Source organism: Rhinoderma darwinii, chromosome 11 (genome assembly GCF_050947455.1).
Source record: "Rhinoderma darwinii isolate aRhiDar2 chromosome 11, aRhiDar2.hap1, whole genome shotgun sequence".
NCBI classification, from domain to species: domain Eukaryota; kingdom Metazoa; phylum Chordata; class Amphibia; order Anura; family Rhinodermatidae; genus Rhinoderma; species Rhinoderma darwinii.
Window position 1 is genome coordinate 78,215,001 of NC_134697.1, and position 24,031 is coordinate 78,239,031.

Below are 24,031 nucleotides of genomic sequence, written 5' to 3' on the forward strand. Positions count from 1 at the left end.
ATAGGCATAAAATGAAATATTTTAGTCTGGCCATTAAAATGGACTATTCCACCAAAAACTAACGGGTTTGGCTTGACTAGCGCATGGAAAGATGATCAGCTGCTGTACACCTATGGACAGGAAAACGTCTGTAGCCCTAACTACAATATTATCCCTATTCATCTATTCCCACCTCTGTGAATACAGAGCTTTTTTTTCCCTCAAGAACTAGGTACAGCAAGTGTTTCCATGTAATAGTTAATAAGGGCATCAAGAGACGTAATTGCAGGATACTGGGTGTATTGAAAGCATGAATGCCTCTTCAGACATGACATGCATTGCTTTGGGAGACTGCTTTTTATGTTGCAAATGTCACAGCTGATTATCCCTCACTGGACTCAGGTATTGGGTGCTGTTAAACTCTCTTTTAGCTGCACTGACGGCAACATGTATCAATTAAACATTCAACTAAATGGTAGACAGCCGGGTGTCCTTTTAAAAAACTCTAGGGTATATGGGAAGCTTACAAATTCCTGGCCGCACTGACAACCTGACAGTGCCTGCATGGCCGGGCCCGCAATGGATGTGTTAAATATTAATGTTGTGTCATAATGATGACTGCTTTATTAGAATGGTCTCTTTGCGCTGTAGAAAGTGCCCAAGTTGTCAACATACGTAGAAGTGTATAGTCTAAACGAACATTCTCCTGCATAAGGACATAGATGAAATAGGTTCTTATTACCCATCTGAAGATATTTAAATAAGTTCTGGCAAAACACTTAAAAATAAAAAGAGTTGTCCAAAACCACTTTCATCCTACTGCTAGAAATACAGTAGCTTTTCAGGCCGCATTATTATATGATGACACAGTCGCGTATCTGAAAACCAAATTATGGCTGTACTATATTTCTTTACCCATATTAAAAGCAAGAATATTCCTAGTAAAGTCATAAGAATAATGAACATTGCAGATTGTCCATGTCCATTTTTGTTTAATACAGAAACTATACACAGTATGGGTGTATGTGTTTTTAGATTCACACGACTGCCGTATTTCACGTCCGAGTGGCACCCATGCGGGACCCGTTTTCACGGACCCCTCATAGATTTGAGTCTATCATGGGATCCGTGAAAACGGAAGAAAATAGGACATGTTCTATTTTTCGACGGACACTTCACACGGTCCGTTAAAACAACAGCCCCATTGAAATGCATGTGTCCGTGTGACGACTATTGTTTTAATGGCCGTCACACGGACGTATACTACGGTCGTCAGAATAAGACCTAACAGTAATAATATTGTTTTCTGAGAATCGTGGAAAAAACCCACTGCCATGCATTTAATATAATTTAACATCATGTAAAGCATTTTTATTGTGTTCTTGCTGATTTAACAGAAAAAAACACGAAAAACGCATGTTACTGTATTTTGACTAAAACCGCATATGCTATATGAAAATAGGAACTATTTTTTACTTTTATTTTTGAGATGTCAAAGGTGCAATTAACACATACATACATATCTTGGTAACAAACATATCTTGGTAATACACATTTCATTGGTTTAGCTTGATGTATTCTCTCCCTATAAACAATATTAGGTAATATAGCATATAATGGAGTCTAAACCTATGGGAGGCACACGGATGTAGAGTATGGGCCTGTAATAAAGATCCGCAACGCAGCTAAGTGCCTGAGCTGAGGCTGTGGTATAAATATCTGTAGAACCACATAAATAAAATTAGAACCATGTGGAACCATCTGGAGAACCATGTATATACAATTACAGTACCGAACAACAGGCAATAATACTAGTGCTTGGTCAGTTGAAAAAAAAAGAAAGGCTCTACTATTCATATTGGTTTCATAGTGAGAAAAGGACGTGGGGGGGGGGGAGAGCTATAAAACATGTGACACTTAACACCATAGGAACAATGGGACAATCTAGAAACAATGCTAGTGCACATATGACACAACCCTTTTCATGAAGTGCATTACACATATAATACTAAATAAAAAAACATGAATAAACATTGCTTCAAATTTCCAAAATACCTGTCACTGTATCATAATAACAGAATAACAAGTTATTATAATAAAAAAGGCACTTACCGCACTCATGAGCGAATCTAGCACGCTTACTGCAAAGGCAGTTCCACAGGCAAAAGGCTGGGTTAGGTACAGCTCAGTGTCAGGGTCATCATCATCATCCTGGTCCAGGAACTGAACATTGGAATCATTCACTATAAGCAATAAACATCATGTTATGAGTGGTAGAGCATGGCAGTTACAGTATTGGTTCTCACTCATAAAAATATAACCACTCAACAATGATATTCATCTAAGGGATATAATTCTAAATAAATATTAACATCATGGAAAGTGTTCTTGGATTTACCTCAATATAGGAACAATACCTAAAGGCCTTTCTATGGCTGCATTCCCCACTTGACTGTATACCACACTCAACATTTTTTTATTAAAGCTGTACTTACTTTTTGAACTGCTGCCTTGTCTGTGCTTTAAAAAAGCCCCCATCTTAATTCTTAGATTTCCCCAGCTTTCTCTTCCTCTCTGCTTTGCTATCAATTCCATTATGCTTCAGCACAGCATCACGACCAGCTAAAGACCATATAATTCCTGCATGCTATCAATCCCATGATGCTTCAGCACAGCATCACATGACCAGCTAAAGACCATACAATTCCTGTATGATCACACCAAACAGCTAAAGACCAGCTAAAGACCATACAATTCCTGCATGCTGGGGGACACTGTGATTATCATTCTCTCTATATTCTCCTAAATAAGCTGAGAAACCAGAAGTATACAGACGGGGAGGCTGCACTATATTCTTCTACATTATACTTGTGTGACAGGAACCTGTCTAAGTATCAGTGGTAGGTGATGATAGAAGTTTCTCCCCTGTGCAAAACTAGTGTGGAACAGGAACTGTTGAAGTCTGTGATGGGTGACACATAGATCTCCATAGACTCAAGTAGAGATAGTGTGTCACCGAGCCGGATTCACACTGCCGCTAAGCATCCAACCCAGTCTGATATATAGAGATAGAAGCAGCAAGAAAAATAACAGGTGATAGACTGACACATGGAATGCCATAATGGTACACATGTCAAAGTTTCGTTTTGGCCGGAGTGTCCCTTTAAATAAATTGCTATTGAGTAGTACTGAAGCACAGTTCGCCTATGTTTAAGGCAACACATACACTTACACCAATATAGGTGGCCATATAAAAACAATATGTTTGCCAAAAATATATATAAAAAAACCTTAAGGGTAATGTTAGTATGTAAACAGCCACAAATCAGATTTGTAGCAAGTAGGTGCACATAGTGGATTTATCCTGCACTGCTTCTCCGTGTTTCTTTTTGTTGCCTATGTCTCAGAACCTTCCACTGCCCCCGAGAAAAGCAGGCTATCTGCTCTTCAATAACCCAAGAGCTTGATCACTTAAAAGAATCAGAAATGAGAAACAAACACTAGGAAAAAAGCTGCAAGGCATATGAAATCTTGTTTTTTTTTTGCCTTTTGAATCATGTCTCCCTTGTCTGAACAGCCAATCATACTGACAGACAAACAGGAGCTAGGGGCAGCAAAGTATCAGCTCTGTTATAAGAAAAGATTCTGTATCAGAGGTTATTGTGATCAAAGTCATACTGATGCTGGCGTGAGAACTATGAACAGAAAATCGTTACAGAAGATGCAAACCAGTTCACTTAAAAACTAGAGCCACACACACAAGGTACAGAACAGAAGCAGCCAGGGTCACAAAGCACTGCATGATAATGCTTGAGAAGTGGTGTTGCTTTGACAGCCGAAAGAAAAAAATAAAGTTTTGAAAACACTGGATGTGAAATAAAACAAATAAAATATTACAAAAACAATATATACAGTCATGTATATGCAGATCAGGGGTGCAACCAGATCAACTGCTGAGGATAATGCTTTTATAGAATTTTTTTTGGGTACTCGATAATGTCAAATGAACTCCACCACAAAAAAAAAAAAAGAGCACTTTTAGGCCACTGGCTATCCTCACATTGTAATGGTGTCAGGGAGGTGTGTATCTTGATAAGCCCCATGGGGAGCACCATCAGGACCTTTAAAGTGCAGCTAAACGTTCAGCAAACTTCTGACATGTCATAGTGACATGTCAGAAGTTTGGATTGGTGGGGGTCCGAGCACTGAGACCCCCACCAATCGCTAGAACGAATCAGCTGGAGCGCTCGTGCTAGCGTTCAGCTACTTCGTGTCTGTTCGGCTTTTTCCGGAAGTAATTGTATCGGTGTACGGACTCAATAGAAAGTCTATGAGCCCGTACTCCGATACATCGGCTTTCCCGGAAAAAGCCGAACAGACACGAAGCAGCTGAGCGCTCACACGAGACATTCAGCTGCTTCATTCTAGCGATTGGTGGGGGTCTCCGTGCTCGGACCCCCACCAATCCAAACTTCTGACATGTCACTATGAACGTTTAGCTACACTTTAAAGGAACAGCTGCAACCTGTAGAAAACCTTGTGGGTTATTGGTCTTATTAGAAAGACTTTTCGGGTGTTTGTACATTTTTAGTGCACGGGTGCACTAATACAGAGGAAAGTAGGAGAAGTGGAAATGATCGAATCGATTCTACCCAAAGCCTTCCCAAAATGTATTGTGGTTATCCCTCCCTCTACCCATACTGTATATGTTGCTGTCGTTTTCATATCACTAATGCTGGCTTGGCGTTGAGTGCTTGAAAGAGGTTGGATACAGTGCTAGAAGACATCAGAGTCAGACCCGAATTTTCAGGGCAATCGGGGCACTTTAATTTTATTTTTACTGAATCAGATGATCAAAAGCCGAATTGAACCTAAAATGAATTTCTGGAAATTCGCTTATCAGCAGGTGTAAAAAGTTTTAGAGGGGGAGTTCAAAAGACTCTAGCCACTGGTATGTCTTACTACACACAAATGTCTAAGGGCAAATACCAATCCAGCATTTGACCTCAGTTCACACTGCTCACTTTTTTTAAATGATTCAATTGTATTGACTGGTTGCGCCTCTCAGTGGGGCAGCCATATAATATCCACAGCCACAACAAGGTAAAGAAAGAAGAGCCGCTTCTTCTTACCCAACTCTGTAATTATTGGTATTTGAGTTCCACTGGTTTTTTCCTGACTGAATGAAATCAAAGGTAGCATTTTGCCAGGCTTAGCTGAACGGTGCGAGTGTTAGAAAGGTACAAGGCAGGAAGGGATTAAAGAGAAAAGACAGAGAGAGGGTGAGGTAACTCAGCGAGTGAGGAGGTGAAGGGTACACACGCAACGAAAGAAAAGAGTAGAGCAGAGGGCAAACATTTGTGAAAGCAAATTGCAATGTGATTTCATATGCAATATATAATATTATAGTATATAATATTGCATACGTGGTATATGTGATCTGCAGGCCACTCCCCATTACTATAACACAAACACTCAAAGCCTCAACCCAATATTTTGGAATAGTTACCAAAATTCATTCAAAGAGTGAGACCACACTTCGGCCAAACCCTAACCCTAATTTATGTAGTCCTCTTTACTCTATAGTCCAAATACACTTCACAGCAATATGACCAACGGACGGATCTTTGCCCAAAATAACTTTTATTCGCTCATTCTTAAAGACTATGAACTGGGAGCTTTTTTTTTTTTTTTTTTTTTTAATGAAATGTATGTAATTTAGCATAAAAGGCACTTTTGTAATCTAATTTTATTAAAAATGTTGAACCGTTTCACTTTTTCAGCTCCTATGTATCACTATGTATCATCCTATGTGTCAGGCGAATCCATCAGTAAGCTGATCTAAAAGCTCGGTCTCTTGCGGCTCCTGAGCCATCGTCTAAGCCTAATGCCGATCAAATGAAAATTGATAAACTTTGATTTGATCAGTATTAGGCTTATAAGATCGCTAGGGTACAACATTTTTAATAAAAGTATATTACGAAAGAGCTTTTTATGCTAAAATACATATATTTCATTTTAAAAAAAAAGCTACCAAAGTTTTCCGTAGCCATCTCAAATTCAGTATTACAACAACTCAATTTACATAAAAAGAAGTTTACCGAGCTCAGTAATGATGGGAATGTTGGCCCCTGTAGTAATGGATTGCTGCCTTGCTAGACCATGTACTGGACTGTTGTCAGGGGAAGATCGATCCATCCCTGGTGGTGTAAAGCCTTAAAAATAAAATGATCAAATTACAGTTGTTACACACACAGGACAAGTGACATAGAACATCATTACTTTATAGCTTACCATTAACCCCTTCCCCCTGCTTGCATTCTGGGCCCTAATGACCAAGCAATATTTATAGTTTTTCCATCGTCACATTCGAAGAGCTATAACTTTTTTATTTTTGTGTCGACATAGCTGAATAAGGGCTTGTGTTTTGTAGGACAAGTTTTTTTTTTTTTTAATAGCACCATTTTGGAGTAGATGCGACCTTTTGATCACTTTTTATCACATTTTTTTTAAGTCAGGATTCACAGAAAACAGCAAATTTTCCATTGTTTTTTATTTTATTTTTTACGGCGTTCACCGTGCGGGTTAAATAATATAATAGCTTTAAAGCCGGGGTCTTTACGGGCACGGCGATACCAAATATGTGTAACTTTTTATTGCTTTTTTTTTCCACATTTTTTTATTAACTTCATTAAACTTTTTTCACTTTTTTACTAGTCCAATTAGGGGACTTTAATATGCGATCCTCCGATCGCTACTATAAGACACTGCAATACTTCTGAATTGCAGTGTATTATGCCTGTCCGTGTAAAACGGACAGGCATCTGCTAGGCCATGCCTCTGGCATAGCCTAGCAGGCATTCACTACAAGCAGACCTGGGGGCCTTTATTAGGCCCCCGGCTGCCATGGGAGACACAGACACTCGGTGATCTTATCGCCGGGTGTCGGTGGGATGAGAGGGAGCTCCCTGCCTCTCTCCAAAACCAATCAGATGTGGCGCTCGCTATTGAGCGCCGCATCTGAGGGGTTAAACGGGTGAGATCGATACTAATATCGATCTCACCTGTTCGAGCAGGGACGCCCCCAGCCCTCAGCTACACCTGGTAGCTGAGAGCAGGGAGATTTAACGGCTCCCTGCTCTGTTTACTTATCCTGATGCAGCGCCGTGGAACGGCTATTGCATCAGAATAAAGCCCACTGATGACTGCCGTGAAAAGGCTTATCGGCAGTCATTAAGGGGTTAAAAATACATGATGTATGCTACAGTATGATGGTTAGACACGCTAACCATCATAAAACGATAGTAAAAATTTTAAAAAAATCACTGACTTCAAAATTGGTTGCCTTGTCTAGAAAGCCCATTGTCAAATACCCTTTTAGAGAACTCTGTGTTAATAGAGGGAATCCACTATTCAGGATCATGATCTATTAGCCAGAGTGGCTACAAAGAGCATCTCTGTCTCTCTGGAGGACCCAGGGTGTCCGTGCTTGGACAGCTGATTGATTTCAATAGACACAATATGTAATGCTTCCTTTCTGTGGTGGCGCTGCAAGGTAATTGAACACTTGCTGTCAAATTCCCCTGGAAATTACTGCCGAACGTTCATTATTCATAATAGGGTTTTTTTTTTCAGTAGTCTTACAAGCAGCATCCTAAAAACCTTGACCAAATACAAGGTCTACACTTATTTTCAGTTAGTGATATCGTAGTCACTATGAAAATGCAGCCTAAAGACAGGCCGAATAGTGACATCGGTCGTGTGGCAATAATAAATAAATACGACAGGGCACGTATATAGGATTCCAGTTACCATCCAGTCAAAATCTTTCCAAAATCCCGCTTTAAATATATCTTTTCCACACTACATTTCCATACTGCGTCCTAAAATCAGAGGGGTTTTCAGAGCATGTGAATGAGGATTTAAAAAAAAGTCCCATTTACTTGAATTTGAAGGTATATTTGGTATGGCTCTTTAGTGCAGAAATCTACACTGAAAATACTGTACGTAACTATTCTGACACCTCTGAACTTGACCTTAAAATTTATGTGTTTTTTATGGCTTATTCTCTATTGAAATTAAAAATATCACTGCCAACTGGGAGTATTCTCACAGTTGGCAGTGATATTTTTTAATTTCAATAGAGACTAAGCCATAAAAAAGTCACGTTCAGAGGTGTCAGAATAGTTACGTGGCCACATTTATTCTGCAAATACACAAAAATAATACTTTTTTCAAATAGATATCTACATATATCTGAAAGTGGTCAAGCCACTTGCTATCCCATCTGTCCCACTAATATGTTTGGGACTGGATGTAGAATCTGGGTTTAACAAACCAGACTTTCTCAGTATTTAATACACACCAGGAGCATTCAGACGGGGCCTATACGTATTCCCTTTTATGTAGTGACAGAATAGAATAAAGCATTATTTCCCAGCTCTCAAAAGCAAGCAGTGACCCTGATTTTCCTACTATGTGACAAGTCTGTACCTTCCGTGAGTGATGGCACATGTATAATGCAAGGCCTTGCACAGACACATCCATCAAGGAACGCTGACTGCTGGAAAGCACAGCTGGGAGGAGAAATCAGGGCCACTCCAATCTCAAGATAGTTAACAAGGCTACGGCAAATTGATGAAATTTAAAGCTGTAAGCACTCAGTGTGAAACGGTCGCAAGAATATTCACAATAGTACTAAGCAAATGCTAAATAGATAAAAGACTAAGGTTCCTTTCATTTTTATAGCTTGGTTATTATCTAAAAGTAATGAAGAGCTAAAAGTTATCATGATCTGATTGCTGGCATTAAATGTGTCTCAATACAGTCTGGAAGATATTTAGTGTATAGGGAACGGAGAAAAAGAGCAGCATTTGTACATTGTTAACTTTATGGTAGAGATGTGCTTTAAATCGCACTGCCCTCTGGTGGCTACCTAAGGTATCACTAGACGTGCATTACGTTTTATTGTATTTATTGCTTTCTAGTAGTAGTTGCGCCATTATTCCTATGACAGACAAACGAGTTTAATTACACAGATGTATAAAAGCCAGCGACATAAATTACATACAGAGAATGTTTATTGTTTTGCCAGATACATGGTCAGTTGCTTAAGAAATAAGCATTATACATATTTATATATATATATATATATATATATATATATACATATATTTTTATATATATATATCTATATATACATATATATATATATACATACATACATATATATACATATATATGTATACATACATATATATATATATATATATAAATATATATATACATACATATATATACATACATACATACATATACATATATATGTATACATATATATATACATATGTATATATATATAAATATATATATACATACATACATATATATACATACATATATATATGCATACATATATATATACATATATATATATATATATATATATATATATATATATATATATATATATATATATATATATATATATATATATAACGCTCTCCATGTGTTTGGTCAGAACTGAAACATTATTAAAGCCCCTAGACAGGGGAACAGTATAAGCCAACTGCTACTAGTCTATTTCTCAGAATGTTATCCCCCGAATACTTTCTAGAAGCCCAAACCCATAAATTGTAAATTGCGCTATTGTACCGGCTGAGATCTGACATGGTTGGTGATTCAGATTATCTGTTGTTTCATATAGTAGGGCCTTATTCAGACGAACGTGTTAAATGTCCGTCACACGGACCTATATGATTCAATGTGGCGGTTCACACGGCCGTTGTTTCAACGGACCGTGTGAAGGGTCCGTGAGAAAATAGGACATGTCCTATTTTTCACACTTCTAGTCTATGGGGGATGCGGGATATTGCGTCCCGCAGCGCAGAGCACGGATGCACCTCGGACGTGAAAAACTAAAATTTTTCACATCCAAGATGCGCAACGTCCGTGTGAATCTAGCCTTAGACATCCGCTTGTCTCTACAAACCTAACAGTCCGCAACTCAGCTTGAGAGTCCAATAGCCGTTTTCCACCACAGGCTTTGGGGTAAATTATGAATGACTGTACGCCAGTAATATGGAGTTAAAAAGTTATGCAAATTATGGCGCACACCATATTTGGGCAATAATTTGCAACTTTTGCAATTTCATGTGGTCTGCGACCCGTATTTTACAACCAAAATGAGTGGGGGGCAAGGGCACCAAACTCTGACAAATTCCTTATAAATATTTTTTTTTCGGTGATCAGTATTTAAATGCTTGCCAACCTTCAACTGAGACATAAACAAAAGATGTTGGACATACAATGATTTATTTAAAGCAGGAGTATTTTAGCAGAGTTTTAATATTCTTTGTAAGTTTACGGGCTATTTCTTGTCATGACATGGGTAGATCAAGCGGGATTTACCTTCCGAAAACGAATGGCATATTATTCCTAAGGGGTTAAGTCTGTCCAAGAAGAAAAATATGAGTTCTTCCAATTCCCTGTTGCTGCTTATGGGAAAATTATGCAGATGAAAACTTGATTAGGGTGATTTTGTGCGACTCAATTTGGACTTTTAATCTATTAAACTCCTATAAATGAGGCAGTGGAATCGCTCCCTTGGCACTGTTGTAATAACTACTACAGAGAGTTTTTACAAGGATCATTCTAACTGCTGTAGATTAGATCAATTTTAGTGGTGAATGAGTGACGCGTTTCTGGGAGTCCCATGTAGGATATTCTGCATCACAACCGCGTAAGAAAACCTAACATATGAATATCTGGGTCTGGTCTCAGAGCAGGTCCTCAGCGGGCCTGACCATGTTTACCGATTATTAAAGAGGTCCTAAGGACCTGAGCAAATACTGCACTTTATTTTTGCTTTTGGAAGCAATTAAAGCACCATAATAAAATACCGTAGTCAATTAAAGTAGTGATTAGCAAAAATCTAATGACACAGCCTTAATGATAATGTCCTTATGTAAATCCCTGAGGAGTCTGCGGCGAGATAAGAGGCTCCTTCAAGTTCTTTGCTTGTGCGTAATGTGACTTTAGGTATACCTATATATATATATAAATTTTACCTCAGTGCAGTTTTTTTTAATCCCTTGGATGTCAATTTGTGCTCTGGAAAAGTTATACATTAGTTTTATTGAGTTAAATGGGAAGGGAAAATCCACAACAAATAGCAAATATTGTGTTTTTTGCTGCGGAATAGCTGCATTTCCGTAGGAAAAATCACAACTTTAAAATAAAAAATGACCATATTCCCCTCCCTTAGTACTCCCACAGTGAGGCGCTGTCCCTGCTGGTCTATATTGATCCAGCCTCGTTAGATTACGTTTTCCCCATGTGATCGCTGCAGCCAATCACAGACTGCAGCGTCACAAAGGACGAGACGTCATCCCAGACGGCCTCTTCACAACAGCAGCAAATCCGGCCGAAAATCGGCATCAAATTAAGCACAATTTAATGCAGACTTTGGCAGGAATTCCCTGCAGAATCCAAGCCGAATTTGCTGTTGAATTATCCACAGTAAATCCAACCCATGTGAACATTTCCTAAATCTGGTCTTTTTCAGAGATATGTTGTAAATCTGATTCCATTTCAATGATACCCAACAAGAATACATGTATCTATCTAGAAACTGGAAGAAAAAAGTGTAATGCCCTATGAGATGTCTTTTATTGCAAAAACAATAGTATATATAAAAGGTGTATAGGGTGAAAAACTCCACTCCCAATATAATACAAAAAGAAAAAAGTTAGTGGAGGAGAAAAAGATAATGGTAGTGGTCTAGTTATCCCACTACTACTAAATAAAATAAAAAAACTGAAGCAACTTTTCAAATAGTCTTTTTATTTAGTAGTAGTGGGATAATGGTAGCTGAGCCGTCAGTTCACTTCACTGACAGATTCGACTGAAAGAGAGCAGCATAGCTTCTATGTATAGAGGATACATAGCAGCTGTATCGAATTAAAAATGAAAAAAAATACTTTTAACAGAAGTCAATTAAAACATTTTTTAGAATCACATAAAAAACATTGATTTAATACAAGTAATAATAATAATAATAATTAAAAAAAAATGTAAAACGTGCACATAAAACATAATTTGACCGAGAAGGTATGGAATGATTTGCAATGGCTCAGACCCAGGCCTGATTTATTTATATGCATTAGGACTGTGCCTATAGGGGGACCATGAGCACAGGCACCTGCTGAAGGGGACATTTACATGTGAATCCAATAAACAATGTGTATTTATATGTAAATGAAGTATAATTATATATTTATTCAGCATTATCATTGTGAGCATTGCACCACCATGTTCTGTAAACATTTTAAAGCCGTAGATGACCTACGGTGTGTCCTGCTTGATGGGCGAAATCTAAGCCCCCAAACAATCTCTGCCTACAGGCTCCTGACATGTAAATATGGCACACATCTTTCTGGAGCAAATCATATTAAAATGAGTAAAACGGAAAGAATATTAACGGATCCGAAATGAATTGTTACAATCTTGTTCAGAATATAAAATACTGATGTTCGGGACTGCATACACAATGCAATTTGCATTACATTAATAACACGTCAAGGAGGTGGATTGTATTTTATATAATATACCTCAATACAAAATAAAGTAATAAAGAAATAGACTCTTAAAAAACAGAAAATATCTGATTTCTACAGAGTAGTTTTTATTGACTTGTTTTGTCATTTATGAGATAATCGTGTGAAATGCGTAAGGTATTGGCATATTGTACAATGATGTTACATGATGTGTACTATCTATAAACATTGCTGGAAGGTGATCAGGCACTTTATAAATTAAGTCTTGGGTCAATAAATGCTATTCACATTATGCTTCGCCTTAGCAATTGATAGCGTCAACTACTCCACTCAACATCCCGTCTATAGAAGATTCCGTTTTTTACATGTACTTTGAGGTATGTAGAATGTAAATCTATATCTAATAATCCATGTTAAGGCTGAACTTACAGCCTGTTATATAATTGCCTTACTTTACCTCGACTATCAAGTACTACCTCAAGTTCAGGCGACATAACTGTTCTCCCCGAACATCTTTGTATATAATTAAAGCAGCAGATCATTAAAACAGCGTTCTGTACTGCTCCTGTCATACCAACATCCAATGCCTTATACTTAAACTGCGCACAAAGGCAGTTTCCAATAAAATGTGAAGTGTGAAATTATGTATTCATTAAAGTGCTGTGATAACAGGGTGGAGAAGGTGGCCCTATGTAATATTTACACACAGGTCCCTCTTTGTGTGCGTGCGGGCAAATGTGGGTGTGTTTGGGTAAAATATGTTTTAATATCCAGAGGCACGTAAGCCGGGCTTAAATATTTATAAAACGGTTCAGAAGGAAGCTTGGGAGTTTTATATCTCCACATTGTGTGTGCAGACAATCAAGCTTAATACGGTTAAAGAGTGATATATCATTGTAAAGATCCTTCCGAGCTTGCCGTGCCGAGTGAGCAATATAAAAATGTTGTCCACCTAAGCAAGCGTCGAAAGATTTTGTGTTCTTAACCTTTTTGCATAGAGAGGAGTCTGACTGGCAACTCAGATGTTAACCAAGTGGCAAGAAATAAAGAGAAGCTGGAGCTGTAACCACTATAAATTTTTGTGTGTAAAAGTGTTGGAAATGGAGCATTAAACATGGTGTATTTATCTCCAGGGCATCTGGGAGAATGAAAGATACTGATTTAATATTTTATAACAGTAATGTGATGCTTGCTTTTGCTGCTGTATAATTAACTTTCTTGAAAGACTTGTGTACTGTGTAATTTTTTTTCTCCCTTTAAATGGAATGAGAGAAGTCTGGAAAAGTTGCTTGAAAAGAAACAGGTTCCAGGACAATGTCGTAAAATGAGCCTGATGGATAGTTAATAAATATTTTAATGAAAGAATCGTTAATAATGGCCTGTGCTGGTGTCAAATGCCAATTTTTACATGGCATAATTACGCTCTCCACTATTAGCCCATAAGGTGGCGGGATCAATCATTGGACGCTGGGATCTCGTTCCAAATTGACATGCATTATTAAATGGCAACATATTGAAGAGCAAGTAAGAATCAGTAAACCATAGACAACAAGAATGCTATAAAAATACAGTAAAAATCAGAAGCATACTTAAAGATCACAAAAGAAAACATAGCACAAATGTTGGCCAGAGGGAGAAATTCCAGCGATACAAATCCACGGCAATGTAATAAAATCTTTGCTTCTTTATTTCAACATTTAAAACATCCACGGCATTACCAAGGAACACAGATTTCGCTTACGCGTTTCAGATAAACATCCTTAGTCATAGCTAACCTGTGAAATGTTGGCTGTTATGAGGTTTCTTATTTCTCCAAGTATGTAACTTCCTGACTATAAGTCTCTAAGATTATAAAGAAGACATTGAGGAGGGATTTTCACCTGTCACAAAAGAACACACACTCAGTGTGTGACAAGGCACCCACTGTAACTAATTAGCGCTTTTATTATAGAGGAAAGCGGATTATTACAGAGTGCAAGAATCTAGAGAGTATATACACTCCTGAACATTGAAATTGCAACGCCAAGAAGGAAAAGTTTTGGATTTGGGGAAATCACAGGATCAATAGACATGTTAATGATATGCAAATGATAAAAATAATGGAAACAAAACACTCCAAACATCTTGATTTATTCAGTATTGAGTATGAGTACCACGCGCAGAAATACATGCACTTATACACCTTGGCATGCTATCAATTAGGTTATTAATGGTTGAGGAATGTTATGCCATGCTGAATGCACATGGGCACACAAATCATGAAGATTGGCTGCTGGCAGCTCCCTTTGCAATAGCAGACCAATGACATGCTCGATGGGAGACAAGTCCAGAGACGCTGCAGGCCATTGTAGCACGCTTAGGCCATGCAGGCTCACAGTAGCATGAGCAATATGCGGCCTTTCGCTGTCATGTTGAAAAACGGCTCCTGGGACACTTTGGAGAAATGCCCATGCTACTGGTTCCACGACGAGCTGTTAGTGTACCTGAAATGAAGACTAAAGGGGTCACCCCACACCATAATTTTGGGAGTAGGACCGGTGTAACCTTCACTTGTGAAGGCCTCTTCATGGATTGCCCACGTAGCTACAGACTAAACAAAAGCAGGACTCATTGCTGAAGAGGATAGAGCTCCATTCCAGCCTCCATTCCCGTCTTGCTGTGCACCATGATAGCCTTTAAGAGTGGTGACATGGGGTCAATGGAACACCTGTAGCTGGATGTCTGGCTCCAATGTCATGAAAACGCCTTCTGGTGGTTTGTGTTGACATTGGTTGCCGCCCTAGGTTTGGGATGTGACGTCCAATTTCACTGGCAGTACAGCATGGATCACTATGTACTATTCTTCTAATCAGACGATCCGTCTGTGCAGAGGTTCGTCTCCGCGCACCTCTTGTTGTCATTCCCCTTTGGTGTTGTTCCTCCAACCTCCGGGACACGCAACGTTAAACAGTGCTGACATTTCGGCATAGGTGAATAGTGATCTGCCAGCGTGATGAACCAAGGTCTCTCAGTTCAAGGACGATAACCAGTACGTTGATGGCATCGCACAATCTTCCTACAGCGCTTGATCTGATTTTTGAGGGTTAATGTGGCTAAAAAAACTTTGCTTTCAATCTGGCTTTTATGCCCCTCCCACAGTCCAAAGATTCGAGCTAGGTGCTTGAAAACATGATAATTTGCAGATTCTTAGCGATACCTGCTACTTTCTCGATTTGCATAACCTCAATTTGCACAGTCCTTCTTGGTGTTGCAAGGAGTGTATATGTATATACATAAAGGGATGGATGGAGCCAGACTGCAGATAAGTAATTAAAGAAATAAAAAGAAGCAAGGATTTTGGGGCGCTACTAGGAAGATCCAACAGAAGCATAAAGGTACTGCCAATAGAGATTTATTAAAATTGGCAAAGTGGCAATGCGTTTCGACATAGAATTAATCATACCTCCCAATCGTCCCGGATTCAGCGGGACAGTCCCGGATTCCGGCCGGTGTCCCGCTGTCCCGGGTGGCCGGTGGTATGTCCCGGTTTATACTGCATCTCCGTTCTCAGGGTGCAGATACAGTTGAATCCAACTGTCAGCTCCATGCTTTAGCATTCAACTATGGAGTACCAGGCCAGAGCAGCACAAGCTCTCTTGCTAGGGACTCCTGTCTTGGATAGTGACGTCAGTGGCTCCTCCAGGAGCGGAATCCCCGGCTAGAGCATTGCCGACACTCTAGCCGGGGATTCCGCTCCCCATATATGGACAATGACATCAGGGGCTTTTCCTAAAGTGGAATCCCCGGTCAGGGCATTGCCGACTGTCCATATATGGATAGTGATGCCAGGGTCTTCTCCTGGAGCGGAATCCCCAACCAGGGAGTTGGCAACACTTTTCCTGGGGATTCAGTTTCAGAAAAAGGCCCTGACATCACTGACCATATATGGATAGTGACGCCAGGGGCTTCCCCAGGGGCGGAATCCCCGGCCAAAGCGAATCCTGTAGCGCTATCTACAGGCAGGGTGGCGCTATCTACAAGGGGGGTGTAGCACTAGCTACATGGGCACTGTGGCACTATATGGGCAGAGGCACTTTATATGTGGACACTGTGGCACTATGTGGGCACTATGGCACTATCTACAGTGGGCACTTTGGTGGTATGTGGGCACTGGCACCATCTATGTGGGAACTATCTATAGTGGACACTTTGGCAGGATCTACAGGGGCATTGTAGCATTATGGGGCATTATACTGTATGGGGGCATCTGTGTTGGCTTTATACTGTATGGGTGCATCTATGGGGGCATTATACTGTACAGGGGGATTACACTGTGCGGGGGCAGCTATTTGGCATTATAGCATATGGGAAGCACTATGGGGTATTATATTGAGTGGGGGCAGCTGTAGTGGAATTAGACTGTGTGGGGATTCTATGGGAGGCATCATAGAAAATGCTGACAACAGCATTTTCCTGGAGCTGCAAGGCACTAAATGCTGAAACCCTAAATGGGATAGAGCAGCAGCTACCTGCTCCAGGGTCTCCAGCGGCACCCTCCTCCCCTCATATTGTCTGCTCCATGGACTTCTTCCCCATGCATCTCCTACTGCCATTAATACAAAATTGCAGGAGCAGTCATACCTGTGGTCGGACCACTACATTGACTCCTGCGGCTAACACCATTTGCATCCCCTCACGCCTCGCAAATCCCAGGGGGTGGAAGTTGTTTGCCGCTGGAGTAAATGGAGCGGGGGATTCACAGGAACGGCTGCTCTTACAATTTTCTGTTTGCGCAAGAACGGGATGCATGGAAAGTTTCTGTCATCCTTAAGCTCGCCATGTGGTGGCCTAGGGTGCCACTGGAGACCATGGAGCAGGCTACAATGGCAGGGGACCAGGAGCATGCTCCAAATCCTCTGAGGCTGCTACATCGGGTCACAGCATATGAGGGGTCCATGATGGCAGTTGCATATTCATGGGGCCCGCACTCTTTAGTTATGCCGCTGCCTGGAGGTAAAAAGGAACCAAGAGTGTAAAGTGGTAAGTCAATGGATCAGTCTGGTCTGGGGTCTGAATTAATTTAGAGGTCTAGAATGGGGTCTGAATTAATTTTTGGGGTCTGGTCCGGAATTTGATGACTATCCTATGCCATCTGCATGTTCTACTTATGTGGCTAAAAGTGTGTGTGGTACCATGGTTTATGTTGTTTCACTCCCCTTCCCCAGATTTCAATTGGGAAGCCACCCGTAGGAGCAGCGCATCATAGCAAGAGGGCAGACAGTCAGGACAGTATGCAGAAGAGAAGAGCACGACAGTGGCACAATGCACCCGCGTGTCTACTTCTAATAGGACAAAAAGGGACTGGGAAACAGCCGGACATTGATAGAGGATAGCAGCAGGCAGACATGCAGCTCAGAAGTCCTCTCCCCCAAAGTAAATATTTATACTGTCCTGGCCAAAAGTTTTGAGGCTGACACAAATTTTGGTTTTCCCAAAGTTTTCTGCTGCAGTTTTTATAATGGCAATTAGATTGTTCTGAAGAGTGATCAGATGAATTGCAATTAATTGCAGTCAGTCCTTGCCATGAAAACTAACTTACCCCATTTCCACTGCATTTCAGCCCTGCCACAAAATGACCTGCTAACATCATTTTAGTGATCTTCTAATTAGCGCAGGAGAAAGTGTTAACAAGGACAAGGCAGCTGATATCACTCTGTCATGCTGATTGAATTATAAGAGCAGACTAGTTGCTCTAAAAGGGGAATGGTGCTTGAAATCATTGTCTTCTTCTGTTAACCATAGTTACCTCCAAGGAAACACCTGCAGTCATCATTGCTTTGCATCAAAAGGGCTTTACAGGCAAGGACATTGCTGCTTGTAAGATTGCCCCTAAATCAACTATTTATTGGATCATCAAGAACTTCAAGGAGAGATGTTTAATTGCTGTGAAAAAGGCTTCAGGGCACCCAAGAAAGTCCAGCAAGTGCACGGACCGACTCCTAAAGAGGATTCAGCTACATGATCGGTTCAACACCAGTGCAGAGCTTGCTCAGGCATGGCAGCAAGTAGGTGTCATCAGGAGACTGGCCTTGTGTCAAGAAGAGCAGCAAAGAAGCCACTTCTCTTCAAGAAAAACATCAAGGACAGACTGTCATTCTGCAGGAAGTACAGGGATTGGACTGCAGAGGTATGAGGTAAAGGTATTTTCTCTGATAAAGCCCCCTTCAGATTGTTTGGCACATTTGGAAGAACGATAGTCCGGAGAAGAAAAGGTGATCACTACCATGAGTCCTGTGTCATGCCAAAAGTAAAGCATCTGGAGACCTTTCATGTGTGTGTCGCTTTTCATCCACGGGAGTGGGCTCCCTCACAATTTTGCCTAAGAACACTTCCATGAATAAAAGAATGGTATCTAAACATCCTCCAAGACCAACTTCTCCAAACGATCCAGGAGCAATTTAGTGATGAACAATGCTTCTTCCAGCATGATGGAGCACCATGTCACAAGGTGAAAGTGATAACTAAGTGGCTCGATGAGGGAAACACTTAAATTTTGGGTCCGTGGCCAGGAAACTCCCCAGATCTTCATCCTATTAAGAACCTGTGGTCAATCCTCAAAAAGCGGGTGGACAAACAAAAATACAGAAATTGTGATAAACTCGAAGCACTGATTAGGCAAGGGTGGGCCATCAGTCAGGATTTGGCACAGAAGCTGATATCCAGCATGCCAGGGCGAATTACAGAAGTCTTACAAAAGAAGTGTCAACACTTTATATACTGAGTCTATGCATAAACTTGATGTGTTTTTCAGTAAAAGCCTAAATACTTCCAAAATGCTCATATAGTTGTACTTCAGTATACCATAGAAACATCGAACAAAAGATCTAAAAACACTGAAGCAGCAAACTTTGTGAAAAACAACATTTCTGTCAGTTTCAAAACTTTTGCCCAGGATTGTGTATTTATTAGAAATATAAATAACCAGTAAATGTAGAAAAGCCAAGTCATATATATATATATATATATATATATATATATATATATATATTACACACAATTTCTTCTGTATTTCTATAATTCAAGTAGACACAAAATGCTGTTTTTAAATGAGGATTTCAGTTATTGGAGGGAAAATGCTGTTCAGCTCTACCTGCGACAAAGTTATTACTGACCAGTCTCGAAACCAGTCGGATCCTTCTTTATTTCTTTTTACTGTTATGCCTTAAAAAGTTTTGATCTTAAATAGTAATTTTATATATAAATAAAAACCATAATTATTTATACCTTCTGTCTGAACTGGAGTTTATATGAGCAGCGCCTAATAAAATCCTAATACTTTGTTTTTAATGATTCTCCAAACTGACAAGGCATTTGCGCCACCTAACACTCGGATGGTAGGTCAGCAGCAGCTATCACTTCGATACGCAACCATAGGTATTGTGCTCTGAGCGCAATACCAAAAGTTGAGCAGAACTAAGTCAACGCTATATTCTTTCATTTGCTTTATTTTAATTGAGTTATACTACAAAGTGCTGTTTCCTTTTTTTTTTAAGCTTTTTATACCTTGCCCTATTTGATGGAACCATGAATACTGCTCTATGTATTATTTTATATATTTGGCCTACTCTGCTTGGATTAAAACATATTTAATATACCTATCAGGCCTTGTTCACACAGTGCAAATTTGATGCAGATTTTCCCAGTATTTTTTAAGCCTAAATCAGGAGCAGAACCTAAGCAGAAGAAATATATAAAGAAAAGCTTAAAATGCTTCCTCTCCTGGATTCATTTCTGGCTGTGGCTTAAAAAATGCATATAAAATCTGAATCAAATCTACACTGTGTGAACAAGACCTTAAAGTCAAATCTCACCTTAAATGCCGTCACAGCAGAGCTTATGGTGTCCCTACGGCTCTGCTCTATGTGCATAGTAAGGTGAGCCAGTAGAACTGCATTACGCAGAGCAATGTTTCCAGGGTCGACTATCCCCCTTTAATGGCGTCCAATAGTATGTCATAAATCAGAGGCCCAATGGCCCAATATACGTCTATAGTTTCCATATCATGGCCTCATGCATCTGTACAAGAGCTTGTACGTAGGCGCAATACCATTGATGGTATAAATACTTTGGAGGGTTTTGACTCCAGACAATCTGTTCTTGCAATACTTGATGTGCCCATCGTATGTTGTGAAAAGGTTCCAAGAGACCCATCAAAGACATCAACAACTTAAGCGATGTCACAAGCTGAGAGTAGATCTGTAAAAGGCTGAATGAGGAATATCGGTTGTGCCAGCTCTGTGCCTTTGGAGCTTTGCTGGCAAGTGACAGAGGGCCTGGCTTACCTTGAGAGTTAGCTTGCAAGACTCCAATGCTGTCATCAAACTGCATAGATTTGATGTTGAGAGATGCCAAGATACATTCCTTGTCCTGAAGTGAAGTATCATCAATATTGTTCTGATTGGCTGACAGAATAACGCACATGTCACACAGGTTAATGTTGACAGCCCTTAGATCAGCTCGACTTAATGGCGTACCCTAAAGGTAAAAGAAGAAAAGAGGGAAAAAAAAAAAAAAGAAGCGGTTAGAAAAGGATATCAATGAGAAAGTAGAAGCAAGAGAAGAAAATGCAAAATAATAAGCAAAATAAAATTAAATGTGACACCGGCTGAAATTTTTGTAATAACCTTTTTTTTTCTTCTCGTTTCTAATTAGCGATACAAAATAGATAAGCAAAGCAGCGATATAAACCAGCAAATGATTCAGCACGACAATGTCACCTTTCTTTAAAACCAAGCGCACATGTGTGTGACCATTAGAGAGTGGACCAGGGCTGTCTGCAGGGTGTTTGCTTCCGCCAGCTGACTGCACCCTTCTGCTAAATGCGTAAGCTCTTTGTGACATTGAAGCAGCGGCAAAAGAGAGGTTTGCAATGTAATGTAGTATCTTTAATCCTTAGAAAATCATTTTATTCAGCACACATTTTTATTCTGCAATATTTTGGATTAATTCTACCATAAGTATTTTTGCAAATCATTTTTGCATTGATGCCATGCATATAAAATATCCTACAGTTTTGTTTTTAAATCTCTTTACTTACAGGCAAGATGGAAACCTTTGGAAAGTTGTGCAATGTTTCCCACTCCCTCTTTAAGTATTCCAAGGAGCCCACAAATACTATCGGCTTCAGTTCATGATAGTGGAAGTTGCTGGCTCTGAGTGGCATAACCAAATTTCGAAGCCCAATGAGAGCAGATGTGACATCTCCAAAAATACAGACAACTACATGGCCGCTCAGAACTGTCATCGCAGCTTCACTGCGAGTCTGTATTGGAGGATAGAGAAAAGTTACTTTTTTTTAACACTGTAAATATAGGAAGATAATTTTGTTGAACACATCAATAAATAATAGAATAAATAAAATAAATAAAATAATAATAAAAAAGAATGACTCAAGTGTCAAGTTAGTATCGTTCACTTTTGTGTTTTTTTAAAATTACACCACCTGCCCCAAATAATAAAAAAAATCAAAATTCAGGCCCTTGAGTCTTAAATAACAAAAATAAACAGAAAGACAAATATAAATATGTACATATATAATTTTGGTGCCATATGGTGCCAGGGTCACCATCAGGGCAGTAAAGGTGGCACTGCCCGCAATGGCCTGATCAAAAATAGACCGGTTAACCAACCACCACCATAACATTAAACAGTAGGGAAAAAATTGTAATTTTCCAGTGTAAGGCTATGTTTTCTAAGATAGATTCACACCACACTATGTCCCATTTACTGGTATCGCTGTATACCAAATAAAAGTGTCCAGACATATACTGTACAGTAACTATATTATGCAGATATATGCCAGAAGTGTGTATTTTTATCATATGTTGGGCAGGTTTATGTCTGGATCCATTTTTTTACAGTACTAAAAAGCTTAGGCTGCTACACTTCTCAGATCAACATAGAAATGTTACAGTTGATTAGAGTTTCAGTGTATTTATTGTGACAGGGAAGGGTGGCTGTGGATGGCACTGTATGGCATTGTAGTTGGCAAAGGGGGGCATTGTGGCTCGCAAAATGAGGGTATTTTGACAAATTTTTAGGGGTACACAGTGGATGGTACAGCATGGGTGGTACACTATCACTGGCACAGTATCAACGGCACACTTTGACTGGTAATGTATGGGGTCATACTGTGGCTAGAACTGTATGGGGGGACACAAGGTGTCTGGCATGCTACGGGGTCCATTGTTACTGCCACTGAACATCCCACCTCAACTGATACAGACCATAATATTGAAAAGGAACTGCTTCATATAATTCAAGCCGTGGAGCATTTGGTTCAGAAAGAGGTTCTGTGGCAGTTCTGAGGGTATCTCTGTAACCCCTACTATAAATTATTACAGCACTCGCTCTGCTGCCTGGGTGACTTCTAATAATGTTATAATTTACAGTACAGAGTACATTATCCCACATATAATTCACAGCTAAATGTAGATTTAAGCAATAAAAGATTTTTTATTATTATTGTTCCATTGTATTGGAACCTAATACATAATAAGATCACAGCCACATCTAGTCACTTATGTGCCACAGTTATGGTTTGTTCCAGAATTTTCTCTGCATCATTTAATTTAACCATTTAGTTATTGAAATCCCATATTCAATATGCAGCATAAAAAATAACCTCTTTATCTGTTGTGTATACTCAAAGCCGGCCTTAGGGGTGTGCGACTGCATGTAGGAGCGCCACTGGGCAGGCCGTTTCATCTGCTCCTTGTTACACACATGGAGGAGACAGGAGAGAGAGGAGGAATCTCCGTCCACCCCCAGATAAGTGCCTAGTGGAAAATATTTCTGCTGTTTGTGCCTTTATATGTTTCTCTGTGTGTGTCTGTATGTCTCTCTATGTATATTTGCCTATATGTGTCTGTGTATATATTTCTCTTCTCTGTATATGTTCTAATATATATGTGTATGCGTCTCTGTACATGTATATGTGTGCCTATGTGTGTGTATATATGTGTCTGTATCACTGTGTGTTATCTGTGGTGTTACATAGGACTGCAGGAACATGAATTACATTATCTGTACTAAGAGTTATTACTGTGTGTTATCTGTGATGTTACATAGGACTGCAGGTAACATCTACTGCAGGGTTAGCAACCTCTGGGACTCCAGATGTTGTAAAACTACAATTACCACATGCCCTAAATGCCTTTGGATGGAATAATAAACCATTTGGCTGTCAGGGCATGCTGGGAGGTGTAGTTTTACGACAGCAGGAGTTTTGAAGGTGGCTTACCTCAGATCTATTGCATTATCTGTACTGTGTGTATATATATATATATACACGTGCCTGTGTGTAAATATTTGCCTGTATGTCTGTATATATTCCAGTATGTGTATACATATATCGTTTATGCTGATCGTATTGTTTATGCAACAATAAATATTATTGTTGTTGGCAGCACATCTCCCTGTGGGGGCGAGCAAACGTAGTAGCGAGCGCTCATTCC

General features: G+C 39.6%; 1 protein-coding gene across 16 annotated transcripts in view; it reads right to left on the reverse strand.

Moving 5' to 3' along the window:
* The window catches only part of KCNMA1 (potassium calcium-activated channel subfamily M alpha 1), a 437,859-nt gene that overhangs the window by 16,827 nt on the left and 397,001 nt on the right, over positions 1-24,031 (reverse strand). For 11 of the 16 annotated variants that reach the window (XM_075841780.1, XM_075841791.1, XM_075841783.1 and 8 more), the window contains 5 exons: positions 21,613-21,837; positions 20,858-21,050; positions 6,081-6,194; positions 5,112-5,195; positions 2,092-2,222 (listed from right to left, as the gene is read on the reverse strand). In XM_075841780.1, coding sequence (XP_075697895.1) covers positions 2,092-2,222; positions 5,112-5,195; positions 6,081-6,194; positions 20,858-21,050; positions 21,613-21,837 — 747 coding nt within the window. The remainder of the gene's footprint in view (positions 1-2,091; positions 2,223-5,111; positions 5,196-6,080; positions 6,195-20,857; positions 21,051-21,612; positions 21,838-24,031) is intronic. The other 5 variants (XM_075841793.1, XM_075841786.1, XM_075841792.1 and 2 more) reach the window with 1 other exon arrangement.